This window comes from Heteronotia binoei, chromosome 4 (genome assembly GCF_032191835.1).
Source record: "Heteronotia binoei isolate CCM8104 ecotype False Entrance Well chromosome 4, APGP_CSIRO_Hbin_v1, whole genome shotgun sequence".
Lineage (NCBI taxonomy): Eukaryota > Metazoa > Chordata > Lepidosauria > Squamata > Gekkonidae > Heteronotia > Heteronotia binoei.
In genome coordinates this window covers 22,314,495-22,338,344 of record NC_083226.1, presented here as the reverse complement: position 1 = coordinate 22,338,344, position 23,850 = coordinate 22,314,495, and the positions used below count along the sequence as shown (strand labels likewise).

General features: G+C 46.3%; 1 protein-coding gene across 1 annotated transcript in view; it reads right to left on the bottom strand.

Annotated features, from left to right (window-relative positions):
• CLCN1 (chloride voltage-gated channel 1) overlaps window positions 1–23,850 on the bottom strand; it is a 104,867-nt gene that overhangs the window by 63,483 nt on the left and 17,534 nt on the right. The window contains exons 2-3 of the mRNA XM_060236930.1: window positions 2,796–2,949; window positions 147–278 (exon numbers count right to left, since the gene is read on the bottom strand). Coding sequence (XP_060092913.1) covers window positions 147–278; window positions 2,796–2,949 — 286 coding nt within the window. The remainder of the gene's footprint in view (window positions 1–146; window positions 279–2,795; window positions 2,950–23,850) is intronic.

The following is a 23,850-nucleotide window of genomic DNA, read 5'->3' as shown; positions in this document are numbered from 1 at the left end:
AGCTGATGGGGTGGTGAGGGCTTTGAGAGTTACACACGTGTGAAAGAGCCACATGTGGCTCCCGAGCCACAGTTTGGCCACCCCTGCACTACACACTACAAAAGACAGAGAACTTGTTTCTCTTTTGCTTTTTTTTTTAGACTTACCTTGCAGGCTCTTGGCACTGGCATAATCCACCCCCCAGCTCACCAAAGCCATGACAAGGCCCAAGAGAACCAAGAATATCCAGTCTTCTCCCAGCTTCTTGGTAACATACTTCTGGATGCGTTTGGCACAGGCTGTGGAAGAGAAAGAGGAGGCAGCAGAGTGAGCCGGAATCAACTTGTCTGGAGAGGATCCAGCCCAAGTGAAATGCTTTTAAAGTCTTATCCATTTCCCTGAGAAAGCAGGAGTCTAATATGCATCAGAGCTGCTACAGGAGGAAAGGGGAATAGAACAAAGTAGGAGTCAAGCTTGCACCATTAAGACCAACAAAGTTTTATTCAGAACGTAAGCTTTCGTGTGCTAGAAGCACACTTCATCATCTGATGAAGTGTGCTTCTAGCACACGAAAGCTTACGTTCAGATGATGAAGTGTGCTTCTAGCACACGAAAGCTTACATTCTGAATAAAACTTTGTTGGTCTTAAAGGTGCACCTTGACGCCTACTTTGTTCTATTGCTTCAGACCAATACGGCTGCTCGCCTGGATCTATCTAGTAGGGAACGGGGTTTAAGTCTCCTACTCCTTCACCTTTTCCATGCTGAGTTTTTGTTCCAGCTTGATTTCTTACCTGCATCAGTTTTTCCCTTGGCTTACAAGCAGTATCTGCCCCACTGGAACTCCATAAATCTGGTGACCACAGGATGGCAGAAGTTAGCAACTCCCTGTCATCTTGTTACTGCAAGAAACTTTGCATGTGCTTTGAGGGCTCTACTGTAGACTAGGTAAAGTGAAACTAGTCACATTAGGGGCTCTTTTTTGCAGAAAAAAGACCAGCAGGAACTCATTTGCATATTCGGTCACCATTGTTTCACACAGGGCTTGTTTGTAGAAAAAGCTCAGCAGGAATTCATTTGCATATTAGCCCCCTCCCCCCTGACACCATGCCAGCCGGAACTGTGTTCCTGTGAGTTTCTGCTAATAGAGAGCAAGTTTGGTGTAGTGGTTAAGTGTGCGGACTCTTATCTGGGAGAACCGGGTTTGATTCCCCACTCCTCTACTTGCAGCTGCTGGAATTGTCTTGGGTCAGCCATAGCTCTGGCAGAAGTTGTCCTTGAAAGGGCAGCTGCTGTGAGAGCCCTCTCAGCCCCACCCATCTCACAGGGTGTCTGTTGTGGGGGAGGAAGATAAAAGAGATTATGAGCCACTCTGAGTCTCTGATGGGGTATAAATCTGCAATTCTTCTTCTAAGAAAAAAGCCCTAGTCACGTTAGACTGACTTTGTTATTAGTTTATTTGAAAGTCTGTGTGCTGTGTTATTGTCTGCTTTCCCAGTATTTTGTTGTTACCCTTTTTCTCTCCCTCTTTCTGAATCCTACCAACCTTTTCCTTTTTTTCTCTTTTATAATAAACTTTCTTTTTAATAAAGACTTGGGGGGATCGCTTAATACAATATGTTTCTCTGGGATATATTTCTTCATTTCTTTCCTATATGCCAGATTGCATGGATACATAGTTTTTCACAAGGTATCCTCCAGGTGTTACACTCTGCCACACCCCATCTCTCTATTGATCTAGTGCTGCACCGGAAGGAAGCCTTCTCAGGTCAGTCTGGATGTTCTCAGGAGGTCCCTGAATGGTAGCAGCTGTAACCAGGTTCTTTCCAGGGAACGTTTTGTCAAAGGGAACTTCCCAGCAAGGAAAGGCACCTTCCCCCTTTCCTTCTGTCACGATTTTCTCCCATCCAACCCCAAGTTTCTCCCATGTTTTTTCAGAACATTGCAAAAGTGGCCTGGGGGGAAAAAAAAACAGGAAAAAGCTGGCCAAAAACTAGGAGAACAATGACTAGCAAATGATACTATGTGTAAAGGTGGGATGGAGACTGATGCGGTTAAAAAGCCAAAGTAGGTTCTGAAAAGCACCTTGTACTGTTTTCCCAATTGAAATAGAACCCCTCTGGCTTCTTTTAGCCCCAGCAGGGAAGAAGACAGCCACAACACTGACAATTGGTTCCATCAATGGGGGGCAGTGATCGAAAAGGCCCTTTCCCTGATGACTTCCAGTTTGGCCTCTTTTGGCCCAGGATTACCAATAGGTTTTGAGAACCAGATCAAAGTACCCTCTGGGGAATATATGTGGACAGACAGTCCCTAAATAGACAGGACCTCAACCTTAAAAGGCTTTAAAGGTAATGACCAGCACCTTGTAACGAATCTGGTACATTATTGCCAGCCAGAGCAGTTCCCGCAGCCCTGGCTGTATGTGCACCCACTTAGGGAGGCCGAATAACAGCCTGGCCACCGTGTTCTGCACTAGCTGCAGCTTCCGGGTTCGGCACAGGGGTAGCAGCCCAATGTAGAGGGCATTGCAGAACCAGGGGTTTTTTTTGTGTAGCAGGAACTCCTTTGCATATTAGGCCACACACCCCTGATGTAGCCAATCCTCCTGGAGCTTTCAGGGCTCTTAGTACAGGGCCTACTGTAAGCTCCAGGAGGATTGGCTACATCAGGGATGTGTGGCCTAATATGCAAAGGAGTTCCTGCTACAAAAAAAGCCCTGGCTGGAACTAAAAGCAGCTTGAGGGAGGGCAGCATCGATCCATCCCTCACAGGACAAGAGAGCCTCTCAGTAGGCCAGGCTTTACTGTAGCTTACCGTGGCACTTGGAGTAACGTTCCTCTTTGATTTCAGCCTGACTGCTCCGCTTCAGGGGGCTCTGCCCATTGTCTTGAGGTTTTTTCTCACTCAGGAGTTCGGCTGCTTCCTTCTCAGAAAGACTGGGCAGCTGGTCTGTGTACTGGCCATACAGCTGGAGAAAACACAAAGTAGACCCATGCATTTGCCATTTGTCAAACTACCTGACAGGGACAGGGTAATAGAGGCAAACAGAGCAAGGTGCACAGACCACACAGCTGCTTTATCAGCTTTGGGGATCTGTGTTTGTAGATGGCCGGGGAAGGCAATGGCAAACCACCCCGCGAAAAGTCTGCCAAGAAAACATCATGATGGCTGGGTCCAGACTGCCCGCTTGGGGAGGCAGTGTCCTGAACAGGAAGTAAGCCGGCACAAACAGAAGTGCCCTGGGAGGTTCAGAACAGGGACAAGCTGTCGGTGCCTCAGAGTAGCGTCCTCAGTACTAATGTGCCTTATGTATTTTATTTTATTTTATTTTACTTATATCCCGCCCCCAACACCAAGGCAGGCTCAGGGCGGCTCACAACATCAAAACTTCACAGTAGTAAAACAAGATATCCTATCAAAAATAGTACAATCAGTAAAATTAAACATTCCAATAATTAAAACAGCATTTCATTTCGTTTCATACTAAGATCGAAGTATTGGATCCTTCCATTTTTCAGTGCGACGACCTTCCATACTATGCAGGCTTCGCATTAATTAAAGGCCGTCTGGAAGAGGATGGCTTTGCAGGCCCTGCAGAACTGGCCAAGATCTCCCAAGGCCCGCACTTCCACTGGCAATTGGTTCCACCAGTGGGGGGCAGCGATCGAAAAGGCCCTTTCCCTGGTGACTTTCAGTTTGGCCTCCTTTGGCCCAGGGATTACCAATAGATTTTGAGAACCAGATCGAAGTACCCTCTGGGGAATATATGGGGAGAGACGGTCCCTAAGGTAGACAGGACCTCGACCATATAGGACTTTAAAGGTAATGACCAGAACCTTGTAACGAATCCAGTACACTATTGGCAGCCAGTGCAGTTCCCGCAGCCCTGGCTGCACGTGCACCCACTTAGGGAGTCCCAATAACAGCCTGGCCACCGTGTTTTGCACTGTCTGCAGCTTCCAGGTTTGGCACAGGGATAGCCCCATGTAGAGGGCATTGCAGTAGTCCAGCCTCAAGGTGACCGTTGCATGGATCACTGTTGCCAAGTTGTCGCAGTCCAGGAAAGGGACCAACTGCCTCACCCGCCTAAGATGAAATAAAGTGGATTTAGCAGTGGCTAGGCTTCCCAACCCCCCCGCTCTGGCGGGGGACTTCTGGGTTCGCAGCCTAATCTCCCGCCCCCCAGAAATTGGGAAACGGGGGTGGGGGAGGGGGGTAGAGGGGGGGGGAAGAACATACCTGCCGGCTTCATATTGTTGAGATCCTGAGCCGTTTGTAAAATGATTGGCCCCTTTAAGGCTGGGCAGGAAGCAGGAAGGGCTTCGGAGAACAGCCCCTCCCTTTTTTTTTCTTTCGTTTTCACAGCAAGAGTTCTCCAGAAGAAGATCTGGTAAGTATTTGTGTGTGTGTGAGAGGGAGGGGGCAGGGGATTCCCTGGTTTGGAGGCCCTCCCCCCCTTTAGAAAGCGTGGGGGGGAGGGAAATGTCTACTGGGCACTCTATTATTCCCTATGGAGAACGATTCCCATAGGGAATAATAGGGAATTGATCCGTGGGTATTGGGGGTTCCGGGGGGGCTATTTTTTGAGGTAGAGGCACCAAATTTTTAGTATAACATCTAGTGCCTCTCCCCAAAATACCCCCCAAGTTTCAAAACGATTGGACCAGAGGGTCCAATTCTATGAGCCCCAAAAGATGGTGCCCCTATCCTTCATGATTTCCTATGGAAGGAAGGAATTGAAAAGGTGTGCCGTCCCTTTAAATGTGATGGCCAGAACTCCTTTGGAGTTCAATTATGCTTGTCACATCCTTGTTTCTGGCTCCACCCCAATGTCTCCTGGCTCCACCCCCAAAGTCTCCTGGCTCCGCCCCCAAAGTCCCCAGATTTTTCTTTAATTGGACTTGGCAACCCTAGCAGTGGCTGCTATCTGGGCCTCCATTGTCAGGGCAGGCTCCAGTAGTACCCCCAAGCTCTTGACCTTGTGTGCCATTTTCAGTGGTGCACCTTCAAATGCTGGTAGGGGAATTTCCCTTCCCGGGCCGCCCCGACTCAGGCAAAGGACCTCTGTCTTCGCTGGATTCAACTTCAACCTGATCAGTCTAAGCCACCATGCTGCAGCCTGCAGTGCCAGATCTAGATTTTCTGGGATATAGTCAGGTGTTGGGAAAAGCCCCTCCGAGAGGGATCTATTTACAATGTCCTGTATAGGACATCTAAGCTCCCTCTGGCAAGCTTTAATTAGCCAGGAAGGGCAAGGGTCCAGATCACAAGTTGTTTGGTGTACAATGAAGAGGATTCTGTTGACTTCCTCCAGACTGAGCGTGTCGAAACAATCCAGAGTTGGTCCAGAAGACAGGCACGGGGACTCGAGTTCACATACTGTCTCCAATGTGGCGGGGAGGTCGCAACAGAGAGGCAAGATTTTATCTGCAAAAAATTCCGCAAAAGCCTCACATCTTTTTGCCTGCCTGATCACAGTCTTCATTTGATTTGCCACAGCCTGTGTTCCCTTTTATGAATCTCACTTGGACTAGCTTTCCACCGCTTAAAGGAGTCCTTCTTACCTTTTACAGCTTCCATTACTTTGTTTGTTAACCATGCAGGCCTTTTCTTATACCTGTTTGTGCCTTTCCTAACTTGTAGTATATATTTTATCTGAGCTCTCCGTACTCTTGTTAGCTAAGAGCACCCACCCCAATCAACCTACCATCCCTGCCAATTAACCTCCCCTAAATAGTTAATTAATTCTGAAACCCCTCTTAACTTCTACCCAATTAATTAGCTAATAAATAAATCAATTTATCCCTGATGGCCAATTAATTCTAAGCCCCAACCTTTCACTAATTTATACTCTCCCCAACTTAATTAGCCAATGACACAATCAAATTTCTCAGTATCTAATTAATTCGAATGACAGAATTCTAGCCCAATTTAATTCCTCTCCCCAATTAATCAACCACTTATATGATAGGTTCAATCAATTTAGCAGTCAATAGTCACAAAAAACATAAATTTAAACCGATAGCTTACAGTGGAAGAAGGTGGATATTACTAAAGTGCTGAGAATTAAAGTGCTAAGATGGTAAAGCAGGGATAATTAAAGTGCATTCTAAGAGCAAGAGCCCCTTCTAACTTATAAGTCTCTGCTAATCAGCAGCTCAGCAGACACCAAGGGGTTTAGAGACCCTCCCCGTGCCTCCGGCTGTCACAGTTCTTTAGGCAGGGGCTACGTACAGCAATACCGAGCTGAGCACAGTCCAATCCTCTTCTTCGTTTACTGCCACTCCCAGGGGGCTTCCCAGCCATCTAGACCACAGGTGCCAAAAATGCAGTTCGGGGTCCGAAACAGGCCCTTTGAGAGCTCCTATCAGGCCCCTGAGCAATTTGTGTTCATTTGCTTCCTTCTCCATCTCTCTTGCTTCCTTCTGCATCTCAGCTTGCTTTGCAAGGCTTGTCCAATTGCACAGGAGCTACAGAGCAAAACCTCTATCTACTCCATTGGCTGAGGCTGCTCCCTTGGGGAGGAAGGGGGAGGAATAGTTTGCTTTGTCAGACTCTCTCAATTGCACAGCAGAGCTACTGAGCCATTGGCTGAGGCGCCTTCCCCCGTTCCCTGGGGAAGGAAGAAAAAGAGCCAGAGCTTCCTTTGCCCAGTTCCCTGAATCCCATGGGAGAAATACAAAGAAACCACCTTTAAGACCAATGAGCGCTAATGTTTTAAACATGTTTTAAGCTTTATCTTTCCCATGAAGGACTCAGGGTGGATTCCAACAAGCTAAAACATTAAAGCCAACAATAAAACATCAAAATAGTTAAAACAATTAAGCCAATATTAGGGTTTGTAGAATCTTTCGGGCTCAAGTGCCGTGTTCTACTGGAGAAAGTTTTCCTTCCAGACATTTCGTTCTCAGCTGCGGAGAACATCCTCAGTGGCGTTGCAGCCGGAGCAGGCGCTCTGACCTTCTTGGCTGCTGTGCGTTGAGTTAAGCCAATACATTAAGTGATCAATACATTAATTGTGAAGAACAAACGCTAACCCTGCTCTTGTGCTCTGCTCTCATCTCCGGCCTCTGCAGCTGTCCAACGTGAAGGACTTCCTGTCCCTCAGGGAGGTGTCGCGTCCTTTATGGGCCACTTACAACCACGCCCCTGTGGTCATCATCGGTCGTGTGCCAATATATATATGTGTTTGTCTGTGTTCTTTATAAAATTTATATTTCTGCTGCCTAATCTTAAATAGGTACACACATGGCCTGGCCCAACATGGCTTGGCCTGACAAGGTCTCATTTATGTCAGATCTGGCCCTCATAACAAATAAGTTCAACACCTCTGGTCTAGATGGCTGGGACAGGCACCTTGGAGGCACTCCTCCAATTTGCACACCCCTGATGTAGCCACTCCTCCTGGAGCTTACAGGGCTCTCAGTACAGGGCCTACTGTAAGAACCTCTTGTTGAGGGTGAAAGAGGAGAACTCAAAAGTAGACTTGAAACTCAACATCAAAAAAACTAAGATAATGGCATCTGACCCCATCACACCTTGGCAAATAGAAGAAGACATGGAAGTCATGACAGACTTCACATTTCTGGGACCAAAATCACTGCAGATGGTGACTGTAGCCATGAAATTAGAAGACGTTTACTCCTACGGAGGACAGCTATGGCAAACCTACGCAGTATAATAAAAAGTAGAGACAACACCCTGCCAACAAATGTCTGTATAGTCAAAGCGATGGTATTCCCAGTAATAATGTATGGCTGTGAGAGCTGGACCATAAGGAAGGCTGAGCACAGAATAGATGCTTTTGAGCTGTGGTGCTGGAGAAGAATCTTGAGAGTCCCTTGGACTGCAAGAAGATCAAATCAGTCAGTCCTAAGGGAAATCAACCCTGAATGTTCCCTTGAAGGTCAGATGCTGAAGCTGAAGCTCAAATACTTCAGCCACCAAATGAGAAGGGAGCACTCCCTGGAAAAGACCCCAATGCTAGGAAAGACAGAAGGCAAAAGAAGAAGGGGACGGAAAATGATAAGATGACTGGACAGCATTCCTGATGTAACTAACAACACGAATTGGAGCAGACTTTGGAGGATGGTGGAAGACAGGAGGGCTTGGCATGACTTGGTCTATGGGGTCGCAAAGAGTCGGACTCGACTGTGCGACTGAACAACACCAAAAACGGTAAGCTCCAGGAGGATTGGCTACATCAGGGGTGTGTGGCCTAATATGCAAAGGAGCTCCTGCTACACAAAAAGCCCTGGATAAATGTTTGCCTCAATGATGTAGAGAGGCTGTTCACCGATATACTTGTTACCCTTGTTCACTCATATACTTGATTGCACTGTACAGGCAAAGGAAGGGAGAATCTGAAGTCTGAAACAGACGATCACTAAAATGATGCATTCTGTTCTGTCTATAAAAAGCAATGCAGTTCTTTCCGTAAGTCTCGGTTTGTCCGAGAGCTGTGCAGGGAAAGGTGTTCTACTCTTTGACCTTCTGGTTTCGCTACTTGAAATTAGGCTGCATGCTTTGTCAATAGCATGTTAAGGGAAACGTGCATTTTTAAAGGACAATGATTGTTTCTCCTGTTAATAACAAAGCAGGAAGGTAGGTCTCTTGAATAGCAACACTGAGTGGGTGGGCTGGTTCTGGCCTGCAAGCCAAGCACTTGAAACCCCTGCTCTATGGTATTATACCCCACAGTAACCCCTCCTCTCCCCAAGCCCCTCCTCCTCAGGCTCCACCCCCAGATACCTGGAGTTGGCAACCCTAATCCAACGAAATCGTTTTTGTAATTTTAGGCTTTAGCAAAGCCAAACCGGACAGACACAAAAAAATAAATTCACAAGATTCAGAGAACAATGAGAACATAATAAAAATCATTTATCTTCAAAATGTAAGCGATCAACAATAAACTAAACAAACGGAGAGTCCCAGGATACAGAACTGCAATTTCAAAGAAAACAATGAACTATTCTTGTCACGGCTCGTCAGATTGAAAAATGAAGCAATTTTACCCGGCCAGCAGCAGTTCATCACACTTCTGCAAAAGGGGGCGGGGGGGCTCAAGAAGTTATATGATTCCTCTCCAACCGCTTTTGTGAAAAATATATACGTCTGCCATCATGCAAACAGCGCAATCCTAAGCATGTTTACTCAGGAGTAAATTACCTTGGTTCCTTAGCAACCGTGCCTAGGATTGCATCCCATAATAATTTACAACTCACTGGGAATTTTTTTGCTCCGCGTGCCAATAAATAATGCACTCATCCAAGGAGACAAAGACAGAAATCTCCTTTTAACCACAGACTTTAAAACACATTCTTGCCAAAGTCCCCCATCAGCAAACTGAAGAGCGGTCAGACAGACATCTGGAACTACTTGAGGTTGGGTACAGGGCTTTTAGGATCTCCAGGGGGGGGGAGGAAAATCTCTAGATAAGAATACAGAATAAAAAGTCTTGGCAGGAAGACTGCTATTCACTTCGCTACTATCCCCTTTCGCTCCCACCAAACTTCCGCAGAACCAAGCCACCTTCTTCAGCCACCATGAGAAGGGCTGGCCCTGCCACTAAGCAAACTAGGTAACTGCCTAGGGCGCTGGCCTTCTGGGGTCACCAAATTGGGCCCCCCACGTGAGTTGGTGACATTATCAGTGCAGAGGGGAGCACCAGACAGTCTAAGGCTGACCCTGACCATGAGTAGTGGGATGCTAGGTTCTTAGGGTTGCCAAATCCAGGTTGCAGAATACCTGGAGATTTGAGGAAGGCAGGATTTGAGGAGGGGAAGGACTTTGGTAGAGTATGAATATCATAGAACCCACCCTCCAAATCAGGCAACCAATCACTCCAAATCAGGCAGCCAATCACTCCAGGGCAGCCAATCACTGTAATATGAAGATCAGTTAGAATTCTGGGAGAATTTCAGGCCTAGAATCCTTCTCCACCCTGATTCAGCAGGCATCACTGCTTAGATCCCTGGCTTTGCCCTCTGTCTCTCAAGAGACCTGGTGATACTGGAAGGATCACTGTAGGTGACACCTGAAACCCTTCCCCTTTCCATCCTTTATGTTCAGAAGCAGGGACGGAATTCTAGCAGGAGCTCCTTTGTATATTAGGCCACACCCCTCTGATGTAGCCAATCCTCCAAGAGTTTACAAAAAAAAGAGTCTTGTAAGCTCTTGGAGCTACATCAGGGGTGTGTGGCCAAATATGCAAACGAGCTCCTGCTAGAATTCCTCCCCTGCTCAGAAGCAGGGCTAAAACGGCTGGACTGTGCTCCTGAGGCGATTAACTGAGCAAACCGATGGATTAAACTGGAGACAATCTAACTGGTTCATCCAACCAGATGTTAACCTGGAGGGCAAGTCTGGAGAAGGGTACGAAGGCTCTCCAGGAACCCACCTTAACCTTTTCCAGCTGCTCCCCTAATGCTGTTGTCAGTAAGCTCTAGGCAACCTCCAGAGCAAAAACATTGCAATGTGAACTCAAGAGTGAAGATGTATGATTCCGGCATGGTGCGCTCATGTCAACTAGAGCGTGACCCAGATTCTGGGATGTATTCATAGCTTGCCTGAAGCCAAGGTAGAGATTGTGTTCAGGCACTGGATCCGTGCGCGTGGCGGGTGGTCCATGAACGGTGCTCAGGGCGGCTGTAATGGTTAAACCTGTCTGGAGCCTACTTCTGAAAATAACATCACATATTGCCTAAAATTTCATTGCTAAAAATAGGGACAGTCTTGCATGATTTTGACATGCTTATTTTTACTTTGAGGGTTACCCTTTGAGCATGTTTGCCAACCTCCAAGCAGGGCCTGAAGATTTCTCAGAATGACAGCTGATATCCAGACGACACAGATCGGTTGCCCTAGAGAAAATGGCTGCCACTCCTCCAAATTCCCTGGGCTCCGCCATAAAAATCTCCAGGAATTTCCCTACCAAGACCTGGCAACTCTGTGAGTCATCCCATAGCTGCAGGCTGTTTTTCTTCTGCTGTATACAGTCACTCTGGGATTGCCTATCTTTCGTTGGCTTCTGAAGGGGTCTATTTACTTTTCTAAATTGAAGAATATTGATTCTCATCCGTGATTTACACCTACTTATAAAAGAACAGCTGCAGCTGAAACACATTCAACCACATATGCTGTCTGTATAAGCAATCACTGAGGGAAGCAGTCCAGAGGCACTTTTGTGCTCATCAGTACATCCACACACATCTTTTAAAGATTTCCATTTTTGAGACACAGGGCCGAAACTGGAAGAATTCTGATTAAGATTCCCATCAGTGTCTTGGCAAATACCAAGAGATTGAGGGTGGGGTGCCTGGGGAAGATTAAGTTCGAAGAGATGTGATGTCACTTCTGGGTGACATTCTAGGCTGCTTCTTCTAGTCTCTATGGTCTTTATCATAAGGCAAATTCCTAGAGTGTCACTATATGGTTCGTTGATTTTTCTCCCACTCCTCAATTCTTGGGCATGGAAAAGTCCTCTGGCTCCAGGCAGGTAATTTCCCACTCCATGTGGGTAAATAGGAATCCCACCTCTGAAGGAAATGTATACATACCAAATAATCTTTTAAAAACCACACCACCTACCGTAAAAAAAAAAAAAAGACAAAAGAGCAACAGTGTTCTACTAGTAGAAAAGAGTCCAGTAGTACCTGAAAGGCTAACAACATTTGTGGTAAGGTATGAGCTTTCCTGAGTTACTGCTCACTTCTTCATACAGCTAGAATGTGAGTCTTATCTGTCCTGTATATTGGAAAGGGAAGTGATTTCAGATGCCAAATGGCATTAGAAGGCAAATGATAATAGCAGGTGTGATTGGGTTAGATGTGATATGCAGAGAGGTAGGAGGTGTGGAGAAATCACGAAGCATTAGTAATGAGAGAGGAAACCTAGGTCTTGATTCAATCCAGTTGGATGCAGGGCTTTATTTTAGCAGGAATACACAGGGACACAGTTTCGGCTGGCTTGGCATCAGGGGGTGTGGCCTAATATGCAAATGAGTTCCCACTGGGCTTTTTCTACAAAAAAGCCCTGTGTGAAACAGTGGTGACATCAAGGGATGTGGCCTAATATGCATATGAGTTCCTGCTGGGCTTTTTCTACAAAATAAAAGCCCAGAAGCAAACTGATTTCTGATTTATGCAGTAGCCAAATTGTTCACTCACAACTTTCACGCTAGTAACTCACAAAGTAGAATTTTTGCTCACAAAATTCCACAGCTTAGAGGGAACATTGCTCGCAACTCAAACCAGTTCAACACAATATGGCCTACAAGCCATGCTGAATCGTGACACTTCCCTCACACAGGCACTGGGGAGCTGGCCTTTTCTTACTTACAGACAGCCCGCTAACCTAAAACAACTCACCCACAACGACAAACTACTTAGCAGTAACATGGATTCTGGTACCAAGGCCTGCAACAAACCAAGATGCCGAGTTTGTTCTCATATAGATCCTAGCAACACCATCACTGGGCCCAACATCTCTAAGGTGCTAAAAAGGTAAAGGTAGTCCCCTGTGCAAGCACCAGCCGTTTTTTTACTCCGGGGTGACGTTGCTTTCACAACGTCACGGCAGCCTTTTTACGGGGTGGTTTGCCATTGCCTTCCCCAGTCATCTACACTCCCCCCCCCCCCCCGCAAGCTGGGTCCTCATTTTACCGACCTCGGAAGGATGGAAGGCTGAGTCAACCTGGAGCCGGCTACCTGAACCCAGCTCCCGCTGGGATCGAACTCAGGTCGTGAGTAGAGGGCTCCGACTGCAGCACTGCAGCTTTACCACTCTGCACCACGGGGCTCTTTCTAAGGTGCTACGGAATTCTTATTCTTTTCTACTGCTACAGACAGACTAACATGGTGACCCATCTTGAGTGTTCTACTAGTGACTGGTTCCCCTAAACACAGAAAAAAAATTGGTAAACAAATACTGCGGCATACATAGAGTACTAAGCCATGCCAAGGTGCACTGTATGTCAGTTTATGTTACACTTAACTACAGAAGCATATGGGAAGCACACAAATGATACTTTAAAAAGAACAGTTATGTGTTTTGCAAACTCATAGTAGAGTTCAGTCAACAAAGGAGGCAAAGCCTTAAATATCTGCCACTGTTTTTGGTTTAGAAAAGAGCCCCTTGGCACAAAATGGTAAAGCTACAGTACTGCAGTCCTAAGCTCTGCTAACGACCTGAGTTTGATCCCAGCAGAAGCTGGGTTCAGGTAGCCAGTTCAAGGTTGATTCAGCCTTCCATTCTTCCGAGGTCGGTAAAATGAGTCTCCAGCTTGCTGGGGGCGAAGTGTAGATGACTGGGGAAGGCAATGGCATAAAAAGTCCCCCATAAAACCCCATAAAAAGTCTGCTGGGAAAACGTGAAAGTGACGTCACCTCAGAGTCGGAAACGACTGGTGCTTGCACAGGGGACTACCTTTACCTTTTTTATTTGGTTCAGAAAGCACAGGAACAGTGCTGAAATCATCTGTCGTATGTGAACTGTGGCCGTGACCCTAGAGGCTATCAGAATTTATGTTGAGGAGTCATGGGTGCTTCTGCAAGTTGTTCCCCACGAACTAGTCCTGTTCTATATTCCCTTCAGTGGCAGTCTGCTAAAAATGCTCAGTAATGACAAGTACTCTATCTTTGAAAACAGCTGGCATCCCTAGCCAAACAATGTTGTCTGACATATGAACATATGAAGCTGCCTTATACTGAATCAGACCTTTGGTCCATCAAAGTCAGTATTGTCTTCTCAGACTGGCAGCGGCTCTCCAGGGTCTCAAGCTGAGGCTTTTCACACCTATTTGCCTGGACCCTTTTTTTGGAGATGCCCGGGATTGAACCTGGGACCTTCTGCTTCCCAAGCAGATGCTCTACCACTGAGCCACCGTCCCTCCCCAAGACACCCAAGATTCAAATGACAACTCAAGATACCCAAGATTCAAATGCCAGCTCAGGGCAAAGTAGAAAACAGGTGGGAGGTGCGCAAACAGCGTGGTTTGCTTTAACTAAAAAGCCCCTATCATGGCTCTTGTCAACCAGCTCAGCAACTCAGACTTGGAGTATTAGAGGAAGAGCCCGTGGAGCCAAGGTAGAGTTGCCAACCTCTGGGAGAGGGCTGAAAATCTCCTGGGATTGGGCTTTTTTTGTAGAAAAAGCCCAGCAGGAACTTATCTGCATATTACACCACACACCCCTAACATCCCTATTGTTTCACATAGGGCTTTTTGTAGGAAAAGCCCAACAGGGACTCATTTGCACGTTAGGCCACTCCCCCTGATGCCAAGTCAGCCGGAACTGCGTTCCTGTTCCAAACAAAAAAAAGCCCTGATCACAACAAACCTCCAGGCAACAGAAATTTGTTCCCCTGAAGAAAATGGCTGCTTTGGAAGGTGGACTCTATAGCATGATACTGAAATAGGGTTGTCCAGGGCTTTTTTTGAGCAGGAACACACAGGAACGCAGTTCCAGTTGGCTTGATGTCAGGGGGTGCGGTCTAATATGCAGATGAGTTCCTATTGGGCTTTTTCTATAAGAAAGCCCTGCGCAAAACAATGGTGATGTCAGGGGGTGTGGCCTAATATGCAAATAGGTTCCTGCTGGGCTTTTTCTACCAAAAAAGCCCTAGCGTTGTCACGTGTCTTCCTCATGCTTGCAGGGAGATTTGGGGGACAATCCAGGGATGAGTGGGGATGTCACTGATGTTATCCAGAAGTGATGTCAGTGCATGAGGGAAATCAGGGACATTTGCTCTGCTTTTTGGGCAGAACTCTATGGTAAAAAAAATGGGCTCAAACCATAGAGTTTTGCTCCAAAAGCAGAGAGTCCCCCCTGTCATCACCGACATGCTGATGTCACTTCTGGGTGATGTCAGTGTGCATCGCACATGGTGCTGGGGGTGAAAGAATTTCTTCCTGCCAGCCATCTGGCCAGATGTGGGGCAGAGCCTGTAAAAGCAGAGGATCCTCCATCCCTACTTGGTGAATGGCAAGTTTACACTGAAGTCTGTCCCCTTCCCAAACTCCACCCTCCTCAAGCTCCACCCCTTAAACCTCCAGGCATTTCCCAACCCAGAGCTGGGAACCCTAAGCCAAGGCCATCACCTGAGAAGGAGCAGCAGGACTTGGGAGAATCTAACGTCACCAAGGCACCTGCTGTCAGTGGTCCAATGGTCCAGCAGTCCCAGAAGCCCCCCCTGCCTGAGCCTGCAATGCAGGCCTCAGCACCAGCCCACGTAATAGTCACCGGAGCTCCACTGGACATGATCAGGGTCCATAGATTCCCAGAGGAACAGCAGTGACAGAAGGTAGGGTTGCCAACTTCTAGATCAGAGGTGTTGAACAAATTTGTTATGAGGGCCGGACCTGACAGAAATGAGACCTGGTTGGGCCGGGTCATGTGTGTCATAAAATGTAATGCCAGTTAGCAGAAATATAAACTTTATAAAGGACTCAAACAAAGGCAATGATTTTTCTAAACTTAAAACATGCTTAAAAGATACGTACTCTTGCAATATTTTGTTTATTATTTGATAACTGACACCTCTTGCTCTGATTTATTGCATCAAAATCTGGAGACAATGTCTGTGCTGTAGCAATCTTGAGTAAGCTGTTCAGGTGTGTTCAGGTATATATCTGCAAGTTGCAAACCTACTTTTGATTTACTGACATTCATGACAGAAATTTCATGGTCAGTGCTTTGAGCCTAAGGCCCAGAGGACAATATGAAATGGCTGGACATTGCAAACTTTTGTGCATAAGTTGCTTCATGTGCTGGTCAGCCAATGGAGAAAATAGAGCTTGACTGAGCAAGCCTGGCAAAGCAAGCTCTGATGCAGAAGGAAGGAAGAGAAAGAGAAGGAAGCAGACAACAGTGAGTTGCTCACAGGCCTGATAGGAGCCCTCTGGAGGCCTGACCCAGACCATAGGGCACATTTTTGACACACCTGTTCTAGACTGGGCTGGAGAGCTCCTGCTATCACAACTGATCTACAGGTGACAGAGCTCAGCTCACCTGAAGAAAATGGCCACTTTGGACGGTAGATTCTGTGGCATTAGAGCCCACTGAAGTCCTTCCCCTCCCCAAACCCCACCCCCTCAGGCTCCACTCCCCAAATATCCAGGTATTTCTCCAACCTGGAGCTGGCAGCAACCCTAGCAGAAGGCCCTAAGCTGAGGTAGGCCAAAGGAGACAAAGTATTCCATTGGCTACACACAGCCCCATCCGAGTGCCAGAAGATGAGAACAATAATTCTTCATGAGATCCTGACCAAGAGCAGTCCCAAGAGCTGGAGGCCAGCCAACAGGGCAGCTGAGCCTGATTACTTCCCAGCCTATTTAAGCTGAGGCTTGGGAAAGCTGCCTTGCTGGATCAACAAGTCCACTAGGTGCAAGGTTGTGTGCCAGCTCCAGGCTGCCAACACCTAAGTGATTGTCCTGAGCTTTGCTATCTGGACCTGAGGGCACTGCTTCAGAGGAAGCCGGACTGGCCAGGCCTGCAGAATGCAGGACACTCCCCGTGATCAGGAATAAAAGAACAGTGGGGGAAGGAAGTCGGTGTCAAGTACCCTTGCCATTTCATGCTACTCTGTATGGTATCCAGGGGACATTTGGTAGAAAAAGAGGTGCCAGAGCACATTAGTACAACTCACTTGCATTACACATTTGCATATGCCATACATCCCTGCAGGGGTGGAATTCTAGCAGGAGCTCTTTTCATATTAGGCAACACATCCCTGATGTAGCCAATCCTCCAAGAGCTTACAAGGCTCTTTTTTGTAAGCTCTTGGCGGATCGGCTACATCAGGGGTGTGTGGCTAGAATTCCACCCCTGCACCCCTGACGTCACCGGAAGGTGTACTAAGTTATATCAGCTCAGCATCTCTCTTAAAGAAGACATTTAAGAAGACATTGGATTTGTATTCCGCCCTCCACTCAGAGTGGCTCACAATCTTTTTTATCTTCCTCCCCCACAACAAATACCCTGTGATGTGGGTGGGGCTGAGATACTCTCTCAGAAGCTTCCCTTTCAAGGACAACCTCTGCCAGAGCTATGGCTGACCCAAGGCCATTCCAGCAGGTGCAAACGGAGGAGTGGGGAATCAAACCCGGTTCTCCCAGATAAGAGTCCGCACACTTAACCACTACGCCAAACTGGCTCTCCTCTACACCAAACTGGCTCTCCTTAAAATGCTTCTTGAATTAGAATTGTCATAATAAAACCTTACTGCCATCCAATACTCCGTCTAAGCTGTGGAGTCTTGTGAGCAAAAATTCTACTTTGTGAGCTACTGGCACTGAAGTTGTGAGCTACTGCATAAATTAGCTTGCTCTGGGGCCATTTTTTCCTGAGCTAAGACAAAAATGTGTGAGCTGGAGGCTAAAAAACGAAGGTCTTCCTGACCTTTCTCTTGTTTCTTTACCTCTTATGTTAGCTCAAGAATGCCTGCCTCAGGAATGCACAGACAAAAATGTGAAATATAGGTAGTGGTTCAAAGCAAGATAGTGTGTTGTCCTTAAAGCAGGGATGCTGGTCAAGAAGGAATCAATTAGGGCTCTTTCAATTCTTGCACCAGGGCTTTTTTAAAAAAAAATTAAATTTGCAACCTGATCCAAAGCATCCGATTCCAGGGGGAAATATGCAGTTCAAACCTGCATCAGGTTAAGCTTCAGGTTAAGCAGAAGCTGATGTAAAATGTGACTATAATAAATAGCACAGGCTGCTTTCATAGCCCATATTTTGCTCAAGCATGCCCGTCTCCCCTTCCACTGCCTAAGTGCCAAACTAAATAATGCACTTCCAATCCACTTTAAATGCACATAGCAACTGGATTTGAATGGCAAATCCACCCGTAAATGGTCATTGAAGTGGATTGAAACTGCATTATTTAGTAAATGTGAATACTTTCCGGTGTTCGCAGATATTTTAGAATATGGGAATCTAAGGTAGTCGGGGGATACGGTCCACGCCATGCAGGCCTACCAGAGCAGGATGCATCTTGTATAATTTTGTTGGCATTCATGGTGCCTCCTCTTCACCATGAATATATATTCACCATCAGGACTTTTTTTTTTTCTGGAAAAAGAGGTGCCAGCACTCTCAAGAGGGAAATGAAGAAAATCAGTGCCTTGGATTTTCTGTTGATACTTCCCTTGGTTGTATGAGCTGTTGTTTTCATGAATGTCACTGTTAAAATTTACTCCACATCCCAGATTATTTTAATTTTTCCACTCTGCCCCTTTTGTCTGTGTGTGGAGTGATAAGTATGGAACAGCCATTAAATAAACTTTATTAATTAAAAAAGAGGGAAATGAAGAAGAAACACACAGGTGCCCCTCATGAACTTTAACACACACACACATATATTTGCAGGGGTCATTTCATAGAAAAAGAAGTGCCGGAGCTCATTAGCACAACTCATTTGCATATACCACACCCCTGCTATCACTAGAAGGTGTACTAAATTATATCAGCTTAGCATCTACCTTCAAATGCTTCTTGAACGATAACTGTCATAAGAAAACCTTACTCCCATCATACTTTTAAAATTACTTTCTCCTATGTGGCCACAGTGGCATGATGAAGATTTCAATCTGTCTGGTTTAGATGTTTTTCTTATTTTTCCCTTTTTTTGGGGGGGGGGGGTGGATATTAGAAAGTTTGTTGAATCCTAAAAGTTCAGCAGAGTTCTAACAGCGGGTTGGAAAGATGGAGCCCAGAAGCAAGTATTTGTGTAGGGGGCTAAGAAAGAAAGAGCACAATAAAATGTAGAGGTTCCGGAGCTCCGCTCCTGTGAGCTCCTGCCCAAAATGAGGCCTGGATATATATAATCTCGTTTCCATAAAGAAGTTGTGAAACTTCATTCCACTTTAACAAAGCAGGGGTCAAGTATCACCTTTAAGACCAACAAAGTGTTATTCAGAATGTAAGCTTTCGTGTGCTCTAAGCACACTTCATCAGACAAGGAATCTGATGAAGTGTGCTTAGAGCACACGAAAGCTTACATTCTGAATAAAAACTTTGTTGGTCTTAAAGGTATGACTTGACTCCAGCTTTGTTCTACTGCTTCAGTCCAACACAGTCGCCCACCTGGATCTATATTCATTCCACTATTTTCCCCTAGAAAAAAAATCCCTGTTCACCATGAGTATAACATTCTTCTGCATTGGTGCAGTAAAGTCTTAGCTCTAGGGATTTCCCCCCACTTTGTGTAGGCTTCTAAATGCAACTCTGAGAAACAAAATATGTGTTCAAGCTCGAGAAAAATGCACACATGTGTTGTAACAGTGCAGCTCCATGAAAGAAATTATGATCCCATACCACTATATAGTGCCAAACATGCCTTTGAAAAAGTCCGGCTGTCGAACACAGAACACCTAGTAGCTCTGTAGTCATTCTTTCCTTCTGTTCCATAGCCCCCCCTTCACTCAGCAAGGGGTGGTGTTTGGGGGGGGGGGGGAGTTTGTTTAAGAACCAACTTTGTCACATGCCCTTCAATAACCCAGCTCTGGTCTGCCAGCTCCCTGGGAGCTCATGTTCCTCCCACTCATGCATGTCCTGAGATCTTGGCAATTCACACCTCGCAGAACACTACCGCCTCCCCTCCATCTTTTGCACACACGTGCTCCTTGAAGAGACACTGAGTGCCAGCAAGAGGATGGGCAGTGCTTGGATCAGCAGAACTAGACACTGGGTGAGGGGAATCGCAAAGCATCACTGGCTGTCTTCAGCCAAATAAAACTCAGTTCTTCTGCCCTGGAGCTCCTGTGATAGATGTTAGGAATCCATCATATTCATAGAACTCTGTTGCTATGGGGATTTCCTGGAGGAGGGTCAGTTTGGGCTGCAAGTGAGCAAAGAATTAAGCATACCTTTACTCAGGGCTTTTATTGTAGAAAAGGCCCAGCAGAAACTCATTTCCATATTAGACCACACCCCCTGACATCACCATTGTTTCACATGGGGTTTTTTTGCAGGAAAAGTCCAGCAGGGACTCATTTCCGTATTAGGCCACACCCCTGGATCACCATTGTTTCACACTGGGCCTTTTGTAGAAAAGGCCAAGCAGGAACTCATTTCCATATTAGGCCACACACCCCGGCATCACCATTGTTTCGCACAGGGCTTTTTGTAGAAAAAGCCCAGCAGGAACTCATTTGCACATTAGGCCACACCCCCTAAAGCCAAGCCAGTCGGTGCGGTGTTCCTGCTCAAAAAAAGCCCTACCTTTACTCTTGCCTTTGACCACCTAAAATTTCCTTCTCTCCATTGCTTTTAAATCAAAAACCCACAGCATTGCAGTTTTACATCAGAAACTAGTAGTAAAGGGCACATAGGCTGAATTCAGACTGCAAATTTGAGCCAGCAAAGGCACAGTCCCCAGATGCATTAAAAAAGCAAGGTCACATGGGCACAACATCCGCCCATCCCTCTCCCATTCTCACCCCATCCTCTGACATCACGGAGACAGATCAAGCAGCTACCACTTGGGAAGTGGTAACAAATTCTTCTGCTGCACTCCATCCATCTTTCTGGGCGTCTGACCACGGGAGTGCTCAAGCAAGGTGGATTGGAGGCTTGAATGCACCAATTTGCTCTAGGCGCTTACCAATATTCTTTAAAAAAAAAAAAAAACCTGACCAAGCACATGAGCACATGACCACTACAAATGTAAGGGGGAAAAAGAAACCCACATTGCTGTATGGGGATGGCACGCAACAACCGTGTGAACGTGCCAAAGTGTCCCCTTGTGATATGTGGGTGCATTGCGTGGGAGCGTCTGATTGGGATCTGGCCACTCCATTTTGGGGTGGCACAGTTTGGGATGCCTCCAGTGCACACTAAGCTGCCCATCTGTACCCAGCCATAGACTCAACTTTTGACTTTTTTAGCGCCTTCACGGTTCCTAAACGGGTTCCCTATTTGTTACTTTGTTCAATACTATCCACCTTAACTTGAATGGCCCAGGCTAGCCTAGTCTTGGCTATTCTCAGAAGCTAAGCTGGGTCAGCCCTGATTTTGTATTTAGATAGGCGTCCACCATCAAAGTCTAGGTTGCTAGACAGAGGTAGGTAACGACAAACCACGTCTGAAAGTCTCTTACCTCAAAAACTATACAGGATGGCCATAAATTGACTGCACCACTAATGTGCTATCTTTTATCCTGTACACCACTTTCCACCACCGCTGTGCTATCTTTTATCCCGTACACGATGAACAGCAACTCTCTAGCACCTAATTTAGCACTGAACAAAACATGCTGAAATGTCGCGTTCACCAAAATTAGTTCTCTTTTTTTGGCACTCTTCCATCAGAAGGGCCAATTTGTGATTTATTTATTATTACAGCAGTCCTTAGGCCAGTCGTACAGAAGGAAAATACAAATATACAAGGTTCAAAGATTTTAAAATACTTTAAAAACATTAAGAACAGTTTAAAATTCTGTCTAACATCTAGTTACCATTACCGCCTACAAGGGTTGGAATTCTAGCAGGAGCTCCTTTGCTTACAAAAAAGAGCCCTGCAAGCTTTTGGAGGATTGGCTACATCAGGGGGTGTGGCCTAATATGCAAAGGAGCTCTTGCTAGAATCCCACCCCTGCTATAACCACCCTGCAATTTCTGTAACCTGAGTATCACCATGCAGAAACTGGCTACTTGGTAGGTAATCTTGGGCTGCATTCAGGCAAATTGGCCCAACACAGCCACCTCCAGCCCTGGATTTAAAAGGTGCATTTGCATATGCACGTCTAGACCCTGAACTGCAAGTGCACCCACCTTGTCTCCCACCACCTCAACTCTGCCTCAAAAAGCCACCAAATACTTCCTGTTGGCAAACTGCTGCAGTACTTGCATGGTGCGTTTCCAGACTAGGGTTGCCAAGTTCAACAAGAAATATCTGGGGGATTTTGGGGTGGAGCCAGGAGACTTTGGGATGAAGCCAGGAGCAAGGTTGTGACTAGCGTGATTGAGCTCCAAAGGGAGTTCTGGCCATCACATTTAAAGGGACTGCATACCTTTTAAATGCCTTCCCTCCATTTGGAATAACGACGGACAGGGGCACCTTCTTTTGAGGCACATAGAATTGGACCCCCTGGTCCAATCCCTTTGAAACTTGGAGGATACTTTGGGGAGAGGCACTGGATGTAATGCTGAAAATTTGGTGCCTCTACCTAAAAAAACAGCCCCTCCAGAGCCCCAGATACCAGTGGATCAGTTCTCCATTACACCCTATGGGAACCAGTCTCCATAGGGAATAACAGAGTGCCCAGCAGACATTTTCCTCCCCCCACCCCCGCTTTCTGATGACCCTGAAACAGCCGTAGGGCCTCCATATCTTTGAATGGCCAATTGCCCCCATACATGAGAACAAGTGACATAAGTTTATGAGAAAGTGTTGGCAGCATGTCCCCCACAGATCTCTTCTTCAGACACTCTTATAGTTATATTGGATGTATTTATGAGGTAAATGTAGTCCCTTTTCACTAAATATTTTACTGGTCAGAAATAACACTAGTGAAGGCAAAACGACATGGGTTTTTTTTGGGGGGGGGGGGCGGGGGGAGTATTTGACAGAGTGTTATGTATGCAAAGTTTCAGCTTAAATGGATAAAATGACTCCCAACTGTGACCCAGCAGTTAACCTTTCCCCAAAGAACAGAACACTTTGTAACTGGGCCAATCTATAGTAAAACACTGAGGTAAGATTCTTCTATTTCCTCTTCCCTAGGAACAGTTACCTCAGGTGAGGAGGTTTACTGAGCGAAACAAAGGTTCCCTCAAAGGTACAGATTTCCTCTTTCACTTCAGTCTCTGGTTCTCAGAAGCTGCTGAGTAGATCCTGTGCTATTTTACAGGGTGTTTATCACATTAAAAAAGTTTTCACTCCTTAGTATACCCAAATCTTATCTAATGTGCAAATAAAAATCCTGGCTAAACTGACACTCCTGTCCAGAGCCACAAATCCCTGTCTGAGAAGTTTTCCCTCCATTTTAAACTGAGTCTTGTTCACTCCCTCCCATCCAGTAGAGTTTCATGGGCTCTGCCTGGCTGACAATCGCTTGGATTTAGTAACCTCTACCTTTTCTGTAGGTGTCTCTCTTTTGCTGCCTTCACAATGGATGTGAGGATCACTTGACTAACCAGTACTGTACTGATGCTTCCCCACTGAATGCTACTGAAAAGGGAAACAGCATTTGGTGCTTCTAACAGAGGACATTGGGGTATGATGGAGGCGGAGGTGGCTCCATCTTGCTGGCTCCTAGTTCTCAGGTGGCTAGTAGAACTAGCAAGTCATGCTACCACCCTTATCAGATACTACAAATCACTCAGCTTAACACATACTCACAGGGTTTCCAGTGGCATCTCCAGATGTTCTCTGGTAATGCACCCAAATCTTCCTGTTCTTCTAATGGCAGTGGTTATAGCTATTCCCAGCAAAGTATCCTATGTTCCGTTTGCCAGGTTGCAGCCTCGAACCCTTAGAGCATTGGGGGGAGAGGGGGGGAGACACACACTGGTGCATGAAGTCATTTCCAGCAAAAAGGGGAAGTGATGTCATGACATAGCAGGGTGCTCTAGGATTCACAAAAACTCTATGGCTAAAGGAGCCAGCAGACATCAGTAGGGACTGGCAGGAGGTCTCCTGCCACTGTAGAACACCGGGCCAATCCTACACGGGATACTATTCTTAGTTTAAGCAATGCACAAACTACATAAGTGTTAAGGTACCCAAAGGCTTCCTTGCTTGGCAGGCTGCAGCTTTTCAAATAAACGCCTACTTTCAAGTACAGCTCTAATGATGCTTATCAAGGTTTGAACAATGGGGAGAGGGCCTCCAAAATGGGGAATCTCCTGCCCCCACCTGGGGATTAGCAA